Raw genomic sequence first — 13,998 nt, 5'->3', positions numbered from 1 at the left:
ACAAGGAAGAAACTTACAGGGATCAGAGGGGAGGGTGGAGGGGGAAAAGGGAGGAAAGAAGGGGAAGGGCCTAGTTAAAGAACTAGTATAAGTGGCCCATAGACATGGACAATACAGTAGGGACTGACTCGGAGCAGAGTGTGGGTAGGGCAGGAGAGAGCAATAGGGAAAAATTAGGATAACTGTAATTGAACATCAATAAAAAAGAAAATAATGTACTTGAGTATGAGGACACATACACAGGAAAATGTCAGTTGAAATGTAATTGTTTGATGACATAAAAGCAAAGACCTTTTACCCAAAAAATAAAAAATAAAAAAAGGAAACAACAACAAAAAAGATTCTAGTTCTGTGGACTAAATGGATATACTTTGAAATTCACAAAGGGCCATACATATCGTGGCAGTTGCATTGGCGTGTTGTGCGTCTTGCCTCTTGTTTCAGAGTCCTTCTGGCTCTAAAACCAGAGTAGTTGGGTCCTGAGCAGAATCTAATAGTCCACTATCTTATTTCCAAATTCAGACCAGATACATTTTTAATTTGGATGCCAATGGGCCTCTTCTGCATATTATCAGTCAACCTCAGCAGGCAGAAAGGGAATTACTAAGGGGTTTAATCAACATCCTTTAGTCTGTGAGTCTGTGAAAGTTACTTGAATTGGTTTAAGTTGAAAATGGGGACTAAATTGAAGGAGAAAAGGGCCCTATCCTGAACCTAAGAGCACAATGGCCTGGACCCAGGGACTGAGGAACAATCCAAAGAACCCAGCAGCTGGCCTTTCTTTCTCTTGGTTCTGCGTAGCCCCCTCATCACTGATTCTTTGTTTATTTCTTCATTTTTTTTTTTTTCTGCAGACTTGGTTTCTTTGCTCACAGCAGATATGGCTGCTCCATGGCTTTTAAGTTAACAGTATATTAGGGTAAGGCTAGCTTACAGTGTGGTGGTAGCAAATGAACCCCCATATATCAGTGGCTTAATTACAAGGATTATTTCTTCCTCACATTATTCATCCAGTGAAGTTGACAGACAAAACCATCTCATGTCGCAGCCTTCTCAACAGATAGCTTATGGGTTGTCACAGCCAAGCTGACAAAAGGGTCACTTTTTACTACCTCAGCCCAAAGGGACATGTGTTCCTCTGCTCATGGCCTGTTTGCTCAAACTTGTCATGTGATTCCTCTTACTACAAAGGGGCAGGGGGACCCTATCTCATAGTTCAAATCACCAGTTGGGATCAGTCCAAATTTTCTGAACGTTGTATTCTTTAAACAGAGTTCTTCACTTTGGTTTCCAGAGGACATTAATATAAAAATAGGAGATTCCTGATCTCCTCATGTGGATTAGAATGACCCTTACTCATGTGAGCTTAGAGCAACTCAAAAAAAAGCAAGAATGAATGAATGAGTACATACTGTGGCTATGCTGAGTCTTCATCTGTGTGCTGATCTAGCTGTCTTCTGCCACAGGTGTTTGCTGTGGTCTATTTTTTGTCCTGAATTCTCTCTCCCTTAAGTAAGCATTAGGGGGTCTAGATCATATCACCTTCCCGCAATGCTTACTTAATACCTGTATACCACTGAGAGTTTGTCTCAAGCATTACTTCTCCCAGGAAACAATTCTTAACCACCAGTCTAGAGTCCTTGCCTATTACTGTCTTCTTCTATTCTAAGATGAACCATTTCTCCAACATTTGATTATCCCTCACATTGGGCCATATCTGTCTGGTGGTACGTAATAGTGATCAGCAAGTTTTTTTTTTCCCCCTTAGTGGTACATGAAACAATTGTGCTTATTACAATGGGTATTTCAGGTTCAGTATTGTTTCCTTTCAAGCATTTATCTCAGTTTATATTAACGTCCATTTTGTCCCGTGTACCTCATACTCCATTAGTGCAGAAATAATGTCATTTTGCTTAACTTTGTATCTCGAGCATCTAGTACACCATGGTTGGCACACTATGGGTCCACATAACTGTTTGTTATCCCTGTTATTTCTGTTCAGATATGAGGCTCTGGGAAGAAAGTAGCTCACCCAGAATCACGTGGTAGTAAGTGGATGAGGTGAGAGTTGGCCTAGGTCAGACTTGCCTCCAAGGCCAGTCTCTCAGTCACTGCTCTTTGCCCACCTTTGCGGAAAAATCAAAGAACCTGTTTGTTCACAAGACAAAACTATCAATTCTGGGGGGCATATGAAAAAAACTTAGAGAGCAAGCCTCAGCCAATGGTCTCCTTTTGTGCTTACACTTTCCTGCTTTCTCCCCACAGGGATCCCAAAAGGAACTGTTGAATTTGACTCAACAGGATTATGTGAACCGCATAGAGGATCTTAACCAGTCACTGAAGGATGCCTGGGCCTCGGACCAGAAAGTAAAGGCTCTAAAAATAGTCATCCAGGTTAGGTCTAGTGATTTTTTTCTTTTTCTTCTGAGTTTTGCATGTAAAACTCCTTTGTGGATAATTAGGATTTTTACAGGCCTACTTTTTTCACCTGTTCCATTTTCAGTTTTTATGAGATGAATCTGTTTTTATGAGATGGCTAATCCCACTGCCACCGTGTGTAGCTGTACAGGTTGTACATTGCACAATTCCAATAAACTCACCCTAGATACAGTATTAATGGTGCCCTCTGGGTTGTGCAGTTAGTTAGTTCATTGGCCCTATACTGCTACTGGAGCATTTATGATTTGTACAGACTGGAGATTGACAACTATATTTTGGGTTTTCTTGACCAGATTTTTTTTGTGTCTTTGGGACTAATGGTTGTGTGTCCCTGAGACGTACATTTTGGGGTTATATTCTGCATAACTATGTGGCAAAGAAAACATATTTATGGTATTAGGAGAATTACATTTGGTGAATCCATTTTGTTCATGAATTTGTTGATCTGTGACAACTCTTGGATCTTAAGAAAAAGTTTTGTAAGGAAAACAGTGTATTCTGTTTCTTTACCCTTAAGGTCTTGGCAAACCATGCTCAGAAATACACTAAAAAATAATGTATGCATTATGATTTTCACAGGACAGTTAACAAAGAATTTCTGAATAACCATTTTAGTTCAAAAGGAGAAATCCCATTTTTATTTAATGTCATGGCAATGTGACATTTGTTTTCTCACTTTTTACTCTGGAGAGAGGGTTAGGAGAGCAGGGGGCCTTTACAGTGAGTGCTTGAAATCTGTTAAGATGGGCACTTTATATGGCAGGTGCTGTTTTTTGAGTATTTCATGACCAAACCCTTCAATGTGGAAGGAAAAGACCCATGAGGAAGGGTCTTCTCATCTGGATGCACGTGATACGGGGTTGCTTGCTGAGGGGCTCAAGTGAGAAAATAATCTAAACTAATGATTGCTTCTTCAGGATATTTTTATTGGCAGTATCTCTACATAGAGTATTGCAGTATAGAACTGTGACTTCTGAATTTTACCACTGGAGAAGATTTGATTGGTGTCTTCTCAAAGAAAAGAACTGTGGACAAGTTTGATTAACTCCACACCTGGTTAATTGTAACTGTCTTACTTTCAGTACTTTAAAAACTACCTTCTTTATTTAATAAAGATAGTCAAGTTGCAGAGTGTGGAGAAATGGGACCAGTTCACTTTATTTGCTCTGCAACAAGGTTTCTGTTTTTGTAGCTTTATTGAGATATATTTTACATATCCTACAATCCACCATTGTAGGTGTGCAATTCAGTGATTTTTAGTGAGTTTACAGAGTTATGCAACTATTCCACAATCCACTGTTAGCACATTTTCATTACCCTCCTCTTCAGATTCCCTCAAGCATGTTTGCAATTAAACCTTGCTGTCACTTCTGGCCCTGGAAAACCACTAATCTGCTTTTGACATTCTAAACTTCCATTTTCTAGACATTTCATGTATGTGGGATCATTCAGTATGTAATCATTTGCTTCGCTTCTTCTTCTTTCCTTAGCATAATGTTTTTGAGATTCCTCCATGTCGTAGTGCATGTCGTATAAAGCACTTTATACCTGCTGTGCTTTATACCAGCGGTACTTTTACTGCTGACTGGTGTTCCAGTGTATGGATAACCACATTTTACTTATCCATTAATGAATTGATAGACATTAATTGATAGACATTTAGACTGTTTCCACTCTGGCATTTATAAGTAATGCTACTATGAACATTTGCATACAAGTCTTTGTGTGGACATATATTTTCATTTCTCTTGAGTAGATTCTTAGGAGAGGAATTGCTGAGTCATATGGTAGGTTTATGTTCAACTTTTTGAGAAATGGCCAACCTGTTTTCCAAAATGGCTGTGCCACTCGTATTTCTGCCCGCAGTGTGTGGACGTTCTAGCTCTTAAAACAGTTGTTGTCTGTCTTTTTTATTATAGCCATCTTCTTGGGTTTGAAGCGGCATCTTATTGTGTTTTATGCTTTTAGTCCTCACCCCAAAACATGTCTTCATTGATTTTAGAGAGAGAAGAGGTGGAGAGGGTGTTGGAGAGAGAAAGACAGACAGCGATGTGAGAGAGAGACATTAATTGGCTGTCTCCCGTATGTACCCTGCCTCTGGATCAAATCCACAACCTAGGCGTTTGCACTGACTTGGAATCAAACCCACAACCTCTGGTTCATGGAATGACGCTCCAACCCAGGGTTAACTGTGGCTTTAATTTGTAATTTCCCTGCTAACTAATAATGTTGACTATCTTTTCATGTGCTTATTGGCCATTTTTATATCTTCCTTTAGTGAAATGTCTATTCAAGGCTTGCCCATTTTAAAAATCAGGTTGTTTTTCTTTTTGAATAGTAATAATTCTTTATATATTCTTGATTCAAATTCTTTATCAAATATATGCTTTAAAAGCATTTTTGTCTACTATGTGACCTGTGTTTTGATTTTCATAATGGTGCCTTTTAAAGTGTAGACATTTTTAATTTTAATGAAGTTCAGTTAATTAATTGTCTTTCTTCTGGCTCATGGTTGTAGAAATTTTATAGTTTTAGTTCTTATGTGTAGGTCTGTGGTTCATTTTGAATTAATTTTTGTATATGGTATAAGAATGTAAATTAATTTTTTTGCATGGCCAGTTGTCTCAGCAACATTTGTTACAAAGACTATCTTTTACCTATTGAATTATTTTGGCACCTTTGTCAAAAGTCAATTGACTGTAAACATAAGGGTTTACATCTGGACTCTCAAGTGTGTTCCACAGATCTGTAAGTCTTTCCTCATGGCAATACCACATTGTGTTGAGTACTATAGTTTTATGGTAAGTTCTGGAACTGGGTAGTATAAGTGATTTCACTTTGTTCTTCTTTTTTCAAAGCTGTTTTGACTCTTCTTGGTGCTTTGCATTTCTGTATGATTTTTGGAATCTCTTGTCAATTTCTTCCCACCACCCCAAACAAACAAACCTTCTGGGATTTTGATAGGGATTGTTTTGCCCCTATAGGTCAATTAGAGAGATTTGCCATCTTAACAATAGTGAGTCTACTGGTGTATAAATTATGTGTCATTCATTTTGTGAATGAACATCCGGTTCTTGCTTTTTCTTTTTTCATTATCATGAATAGTGTTACTGTGAACACTCTTGGACATGTCTGCTGGCCTTTCTCTGATGATGATGGTCCATGCCTCAGAGTGGAGTTGCTTGGTGCAGGGTGTGTACAATACCGTTATTTTCCAAAGTAGCTGTGCCAGCTGACATGCTTGTAGTAGCATTGGCAGTATGAGTCTGTGCTATTCAGCATCCTTTCCACATTTGGTATGAGCAGATTTTCTGTCTTCATTTTTTTCAAATTAGGAGGTGATAAAACCCTATTTTATGGTGGTTTTAATTTGCTATTCCCTGATATAATATTGATAATCTTTTCAAATGTTTACAAACAATTGGGATTTCCTTTTCTGCGAAATGCCTTTTGTCAGTTCTATTTTCTTATTTTTTAATTATGTTATTTGTATTTTTCATACTGATTTTTAGGATTTTTTTCATGTAATCTGGGTAGTAGTTGTTCTCTGATCATTTAGTCTGGTTTCTCCATTTGCTTTGTTTAATCAATTTTTTAAAAATCCTGATAATAGAAACTCCCAGTGTTTCTTTAGATTAGAGTGTTGCTAATTGGAAACATATGGAAAATACCTTTTAAATAGTTTTCTAGCAATGTTAATAAATTTGATAGCAACTATTTCAGGCCATGTAATTTATTAGTACTTCAGGTAATGTTTGTAACAGTGGTTCTCAGCCTCGGCGGGATCTTAGAATCATATGGGGGCTTTAAAATCTCCTGAATCCACACTAGTACCCCAAACCAACTTTATCAGGATCTCTGTGAGTGGGACCCAGGCACCATTATTTTCAAAAGCTCCCCAGATGATTCCAAACACTGGCTTGTAGAATGCTTAGTCCATTCAGAGTCTGTTGCACATAGTGGATGTCCTAGAGCTCTTGTTAAAAAGACTGATTTCCTGGTGCCTCCCTGGAGGGTTTGAAAAGTAGGTTTAGCATGGTAAAGAGAATCTGTATTTTTAATACATACCCTGGGGTTTTGAAACTGCACCAAAGCTTTAAAATCTTGAGGAATCTTCAAAATTGTGATTTAAAAGGTAACTTCAATTTATAACATTATTATGAGTTTAACTTTGGATTTAAAAAAAGCTCTGCTTCCTGTTATCTTTTATAAAATATATGTTCTGTGATACCAGGTTAGGAGAAAAATCAATGCATAGATGTTGGGAAGCTCCAACATCTGTGTTTAATTTGAAATCTTCTGTTTGAATTCTCTTTCTCTCACTTCCTAAGTGGGCACCAATTTATCTGTAAGGCTTCTGGGTAAGAGCTTGGGAGATGTGACGTTCCTAGGAACCAAGAGTTGTGTATTATAAGCGGTCGGTAAGACTCAGAGTTGTTTGCATTTTCCAAGCCCTGAAATTTCATGGGGTAATTGTTTAAGTTGGATTGGAGCTCTCACAAAGGACATATGATAAAACACAAAGCATGGCATCAGAAAATAGGTTCTGCAAATGCCATGTTTGGTGTCAACACTGTTGTTTTAACAGCTTACGTTTCCCTCTGCCCACTCCCCGAAATAATATTTGGGCTGTAAGAAGATGTTTTGCAAATTAGACACGTTACTTACATCTAAGCATGTAGTGCTGAGAGAAACTTGGTGAATATAACGATTTAGATAATTGGGTAACCAAGTGAGAACGGATGACAACTTAATTCTTTTTTTAAAGGTTTTATTTATTTATTTTTAGACTGAGGGGAAGAGTGGGAGAGAGGGAGAGAAACATCAATGTGTGGTTGCCTCTCATGCTCCCCCTACTGGGGTCCTGGCCCACAACGCAGGCATGTGCTCTGACTGGGAATCGAACTAGCAACCCTTTGGTTCGCAGTCCAGCACTCAACCCACTGAGCCACATCAGCCAGGGGATAAGTGATGACTTAATCTCAGATATTTTAGGCGAAGTTGTGTGACTGTAGTTTTCTGTTAAGAGTCCTGAACATGTCAGTGCTCTGCTAGCTTGAGTGATAGCATGGAGATTGACCAAGTCCCTTTGGAACCCAGATGCTTGCAGTGTTGAAGACCAGAGTCCAGAGAAACATGAACTCGCTGAAACCTGTCATGTTTCTTTTAGAGGGATATTTGGGAGTGAGTGTAAATGGTAGATGCTAGTTTTAAGAAATCCTGGGAATTTACTTACGGGGCCATTTCACAGAAAAGAATGATTAAGAATTGAGACTATCCTGAAATAAACCAGAGGTAACCATGCTGAAAAGCAGCTGGAGCAAAGATGGGAATCATCTGCAAAGGCATTTATGGGAGAGGTGTCATTGACTTTCTTTGCTGACCTTGAGTGCTGACCCTAGTTTTGTATATGAGCAAAGACCCATTTGGATGAGATCTCTCAGTCCTTTGGTTTTTCTGGAGGGAGGTAGTAGTGTTTTTCCTTAAGAGGCTCTGTTGTGAGCAGAGTCTCACTGTCATCATCAAAAACACAGTGGTTTTGCTTATCATTGTATTTCCAATGTCTAGCAAGGGCTTGAAATGTGGTAAGCATCTGCACTTGTTTGTAGAAATTGTTAATTTTCAGGCCTGAAGTGTTCTAAACAAGCGAGACACAACAGAATGAATATTCCTTTCTCTTCTCTTTTTTAGTGTTCAAAGCTTCTTTCAGACACAAGCGTTATTCAGTTCTACCCGAGCAAATTTGTCCTTATCACTGACATACTTGATACATTTGGTAAGTACTAAGTACTGGTCATATTCATTTTAAATCTAGGAAATAGATATTTTTTTGCCAGAAGTTGGGTGGTGGAGTTGCTTTAAATTAGGTGGTTTAAGTATAGGCGAATCATGAGGGAGACCCCTCAAACTCTTGATATTTAACAAAGGTAATGTTAATGAAAGAATTTTAAATTACGTGTTTTCTAACCTTCTGATAGGCTACTAGAGAAAGTGAGGGAAGTGGGGCCAGCATGCAGCCTATCTAGATCAGTGGCAGGCCATCGCCATCTTAGGGTGTCTGGAACTCACTTTGTTGGAACTGAATTCGGAATTTATTCCTAGTCTTTTCTCATTCCTCAGTGGATTTCTGTCTGGGGAAATGGCAGCACTATGTATCTTGTTGCCAGAGCTGAAAATCTGAGAGTCTTCTCTGTGCCCCATATCCAGTCCTAAATCCTTCAATTCAGCATCCTAAATCTCCCTAGTATTCCATTTTTTCTGTCTTTAGAGAAAAACATTAGTCCAGCCCACAGTCCTCTCACACCTGGATGATGGCTGCAGCTCTTATGAGCTTTTTTCACATTATTACGGCTGTTCCTTGTCCCATGTGCAGAGTGATTTGTGTCAGGCAGAGTGATTTGTGGGAGGCCAGCAGAGAGGTCTGGACTAAAGAGAATGACCTGAACCCCCTCTGCAGAAACAGGAGACCTTTGTGCTTCTTGGCAATGGTTAGTGTCCAGAAGAGCATCATGCTGTTAGCAGTTTGCCCAAACCATACAGCTTTTTAGGCAATACATGATGTTGAGCACTGAGGTGTCTCATAAGAACTAGCAAACAGTTGCCTTCTGAGAGCGGAACACATAGGCAGTCAGAACAGAGACATTCACTGCCTTACCAAGGAATGACCAGTGGTCTCCTAGCCCTGCAAATCTTGCTTATAACTCATCTAAAGACCTAGGGGACTTCTGGCCAAGGTAGAGGCATAGGTAGACACAGTGTACCTCCTTGCACAAGGAAAATAAGGACAGCAAAGATTTAGAAATAAAAAACAACCAGAACTGACAGAAAATTGAACTCTGTGAAAGCCCTACAACCAAGGAGTTAAAATAGACACATTCATCCAGACCTGTAGAAGGGGTGGAGTCTGAAAGCCAGACGGAGGGTGGTGGAAGGAAAAGAAGTGGTGGCTGGTGGACCCTGGGTACACAGGCTGCAGCTGGCAGACCCCAGGTGTGGGGTGGCAGCAGGAGGACCCAGCAAGAGAGCAAATTATGGACAGGTGAAGTGGGCAAGGCAGCTGGCTGACCGGGTGGTCCTACATTCATGTGCAGATAAACCAGGCGAAACTGGGGAGCAAGACAGACCATGCAATCCAGGGCTCCTGCACGGGGAAATAAAGCCTCAAAACACCTATTGAAAGTACCTGGTGGGAGTTGAGGTGCCAGGAGAGACTCCCAGCCTCACAGGAGAGTTCATTGGAGAGACCCACAGAGTACTAGAATGTACACAAGCCCACTCAATGTACACAAGTCTGGGAATCAGCACCAGAAGGGCCCAGTTTGCTTGGGGGAAGTGGCAGAAGGGACTGAAATCCAGCAGAGAGTGGAGCAAGCACCATTGTTCCCTCTTGGACCCCTCTCCGACAAACCACATCACAGCCCAACGATGAGGGTTGCCCCACCCTGGTAAACACCTGAGGCTCTGCCCCTCACTATGTAATAGGTGAGTCAAAACAAAAAAAAATGGCCCAAACAAAAGAACAGATCAAAGCTCCAGAACAAACACAACTAAGCGACAAAGAGATAGCCAACCTATTAGATGCACAGTTCAAAACTCTGATGATCAGGATGCTCACAGAATTGGTTGAATTTGGGCATAAATGAGATGAAAAACTGAAGGCTACTCTAAGTGAAATAAAGGAAAATGTACAGGGAACCAATAGTGATGGGAAGGAAACTGGGACTAAAATCAATGGAGTGGGCCAGGAGGAAGAAAGAAACAACTGACAACCAAACAGAAAAGAATGAAGAAACAAGAATTCAAAAAAAATGAGGAGAGGCTTAGGAACCTCCAGGACATCTTTAAACATTCAAACATCTGAATTATAGGTGTACCAAAAGGGGAAGAGGAAGCACAACAAGTGGAAAACTTACTTGAACAAATAATAGAGGAGAACTTCCCCAATCTGGCAAAGGAAATAAACTTCCAGGAAGTCCAAGAAATCACAAAGTCCCAAAGAAGGTGGACCCAAGGAGGAACACACCAAGGCACATTATAATTACATTACCCAAGACTAAAATGAAGGAGAGAATTCTAGAAGCAGCAAGAGATAAGGAGACAGTTACCTACAAAGGAGTTCCCATCAGACTGTCAGCTGATTTCTCAAAAGAGACCTTGCAGGCAAGAAGGGGCTGGAAAGAAGTATTCCAAGTCCTGAAAGGCAAAAATCTACATCCAAGATTCCTCTATCAAGCAAAGCTGTCATTCAGAATGGAAGGGCAGATAAAGTGCTTTCCAGATAAGGTCAAGTTAAGGGAGTTTATCATCACCAAGCCCTTATTATATGAAATGTTAAAGGGACTTATCTAAAAAAAAGAAGATAAAAAACAGGTACAGGAAAATGACATCAAACTCACACTTATTAACAACCACACCTAAAACAAAAACACACTAAGCAAACAACCAGAACAGGAACAGAACCACAGAAATGGAGATCACAAGGAGGGTTAACAACAGGGGAATGGGAGGAGGAGAGAGAGGAAAAGCCAGAGAGAATAAATAGCATAGATGGTAGGTAGAAATAGACATGGGAAGGGCAAGAGTAGTGTGGGAAATGTAGAAGCTAAAGAACTTATAAGTATGACACATGGACATGAACTAAAGGGGGGAAGTGTGGGTGGGGAGGTGTGCAGGGTGGAGGGGAGTGAAGGGGGAAAATGGGACAACCGTAATAGCATAATCAATAAAATATATTTAGAAAAAAGATGTAATGTGTCATAAAACAAATTTCAGTGAGACCCATTTAGTTTTACAGCAAAGGGACCTGAATGTATTAGTTAAACCAAGTGATAGAAAACCTGACTCATACTAATCTTAGTAAAAGATGGTATTTATTGGCTTAGTTTGAAAAATCCAGGGGTAGTTTCTAGCTTCAGGTACAGCTGGATTTAGGAACTCAAACATTGTCTTCAGGATCGTGACTTTTTCTAGTACTTTTTCTTGAGTTGGCTTCATTCTCAAACTCTATAAGGTGTCCTTAGTTCTGTAAACTGCTAGTAGTCCTAGGATAAGGAAAGAACTTAATTTTTCTAAGCAAATAAAGTCCAACAAAATTCCAACAATTCCAAGCAAATAAAATTCCAACAAAAGTCTCAGAATTCCATCTCATTGGCTTGGATAGGATCACATGTCAGTTCCTGAGCAGTTTGTGTTATCTGGGAAATGAAATGGGCAGATTATTCGGGCCTGGATTAGGCTGTTGCCAGAAGAAAGGGGAATGGAAGCTAACTGGCCTAAAAGAAGTGATGCCACAGCTCAAAAGTAGGATCTCTCAGGTTCAGATGACCTAGAGAGGTGGTGTTAGGCACTGCTAGGCACTGATGATATCTCAGAAAATAAGAGACGAAAATCCCTGCCTTTGTGGGCTTATGTGCCAGTAAAAGAGAATATACAGAATATAAGTAAACCCAACTGTATAGTAGATGACAGTCAGTGCTGTGGAGTAAAAAAAAATGAGAGTAGGGTTAGGGGAATGAGGGAATTGGCAAGAGGTGGGGAGGATATACTTTAAGTAGGGTGGTTGGAAAAGGCCTCACTAAAAAAAATTGATACGTGGGTAAGTAGTTGAAGGAGGGGAGAGAGGAACCATACATTTTATGGGGGTAGGAGTTCAAGACCAGGTTAAGCCAAGGAACAGCTGGTGTAAAGATCCTGGGGTGGGAGTATGGCTGACAGTTTTGAAGAGCTGAGAGGCCAGGGTGTCTGGAGTAAGGTGAGCAACAAGGAAGGTCAGGGAGCTAACATGGCAAGAGATCCAGGTGGGCCTTGGAGGCCACTGGAAGGACTTGAGCTTTGAACTTGAGGGCATGAGGAGCTACAGGAATGTTAAACAGCAGGAGTGCCATCTGCTTTGAGTTCTATTGATCTCTCTCTGGCTGCTGTGTTGAGACTAGACTGTAGAGCAAGGGGCGGGGAGCCCAAAAAGGAGGCCATTGTAGCACTTCAATTAGAAAATGAGGGTGGTGTGGACCCCGCACGGTGGTGGAGATGGGGGTAATGATGCAGAATGTATGGATGCATTAGGCTCTCCCAATAAATGTCAAATCATACATTCCTTTGGCCTCCACTTGTCCTCACACACAGTTGTCTTCACAGGATGAGCACACTTGTGAGGGCATTAGCCAGGGAGACAAGCTGATGGCCGTGTCTGGTCTTCTTGACAGTTCTGCCTCTCATGGTGAATTAACATATTGGCCTTCTGGTTCCCCACATTGGCCTCCTACAAGTTTCTTTTGCATGAGTCGGCATCCTTGTTAGATAAGCTGAGGGATGTCAGTGAGATCGAGTTTCTAACTGGTGAGCCCAGCCAGGTCCAAACAATGACCTTGTGAGAATTTTGGGCTGCCATCCTGCTAGCCTCTGCTGGTGGTACTCCAGTCCCAGGCCTCAACAAGCCGGATGTAGTGCAGATGCCTACTGTAATAGGTGGACTAGAAGTTGATAGTACTGGTGGAGATAAACCCTCAACAAATAACGTCCTTTGACCTGACTGTTTTTTGTAGGTGCTTTAGAAATTCTAAGTCACATTGTCTTCACAACATCCCTGTGAGGTAGGGTCTAGAATTACTCCATCTCACAGGTGAAGAATCTGAGGCACAGAAAATTAGGTAGCCCAAAGTCACAAGGGTAATAAGTTCTCTTTGCAGTCAAACTACCCATTTTGTTTTTGTTGTACTTGCCTCATGAGGACATTTTGCTCTGTGTGAAAATTACAAATGGTAATTTCACCTCTGGGCATTCCTCCCAGTGTATAGCAACAGAAGACTGGAAACAACTCAGGTGTCCATCAATATATGTATAAATAGGGGATGTTTATACAATGGAGAAGCAGGAGGCCTCTGAGACTGAGGGTGTGCTCTGCATTTTGAATTGGAAAGACCTCCATGCTGTATTATCATATGAAAACATTAAGATGCAGAACAGCTATAGAGAATGTTCTGTTTTTGTGCATATCCCCTTGTATTTGTCTAAAGAAGTATCATAAGTACACCCAAGAAATAAATAAAAGTGGAACCCCTTAGAGGGCTTATGGGAGCAGTGAGGTGATTGGGACAGGCTGAGAGAGAAACTTTGGTCAACACCTTCCACTGCCTTTGGGAGTTTTGAACCATGTGAATGTTTTCCCCATTTGAAATAGAATGTTCAAACAAGTATTTGTCTTTACCACTTTTCTCTTCTGCTCTACTTCCAGCGACGTTCCCAGTGGTGCCAATGTCTAGATCGGTGGTGAATGTTGTTTCTCAGGATAGTGGGGCAGCCTGAGCTTGCAAGTGCTCAAGGAAACTCTGTTTTGCTTTGAGGCTACTGAGTTGTTTTTACCATGTAAAAAATAGGTGGACTCTGCCTTGTTTGGATGGGAACTCAGAGTGCTGAGGTCTGTCTCATGCATCCACTCCCAAAGGAGGTGCTTGACAGTGTAGGGGAGGTGTTCTATGGTGGTGGACAGGACTAGTTTGGGCTGGAGAGGTGTGCTGGGTGGGGATATAGGACACAGCCTAGGCATCTGCAGCATGAAGGCAC

The 13,998-nt window shown here is 40.8% G+C and overlaps 1 protein-coding gene across 3 annotated transcripts in view; it reads left to right on the top strand.

Moving 5' to 3' along the window:
* The window catches only part of VPS35L (VPS35 endosomal protein sorting factor like), a 168,678-nt gene that overhangs the window by 38,252 nt on the left and 116,428 nt on the right, over positions 1-13,998 (top strand). For all 3 annotated transcript variants that reach the window (XM_037057109.1, XM_037057108.1, XM_037057107.1), the window contains exons 7-8: positions 2,266-2,394; positions 8,131-8,215. In XM_037057109.1, the coding sequence (XP_036913004.1) occupies positions 2,266-2,394; positions 8,131-8,215 (214 nt within the window). The remainder of the gene's footprint in view (positions 1-2,265; positions 2,395-8,130; positions 8,216-13,998) is intronic.

This window comes from Sturnira hondurensis, unplaced genomic scaffold, assembly GCF_014824575.4.
Source record: "Sturnira hondurensis isolate 20B ecotype Veracruz unplaced genomic scaffold, ASM1482457v3 Scaffold0009372, whole genome shotgun sequence".
Lineage (NCBI taxonomy): Eukaryota > Metazoa > Chordata > Mammalia > Chiroptera > Phyllostomidae > Sturnira > Sturnira hondurensis.
This window is presented reverse-complemented; position numbering and strand designations above follow the sequence as displayed.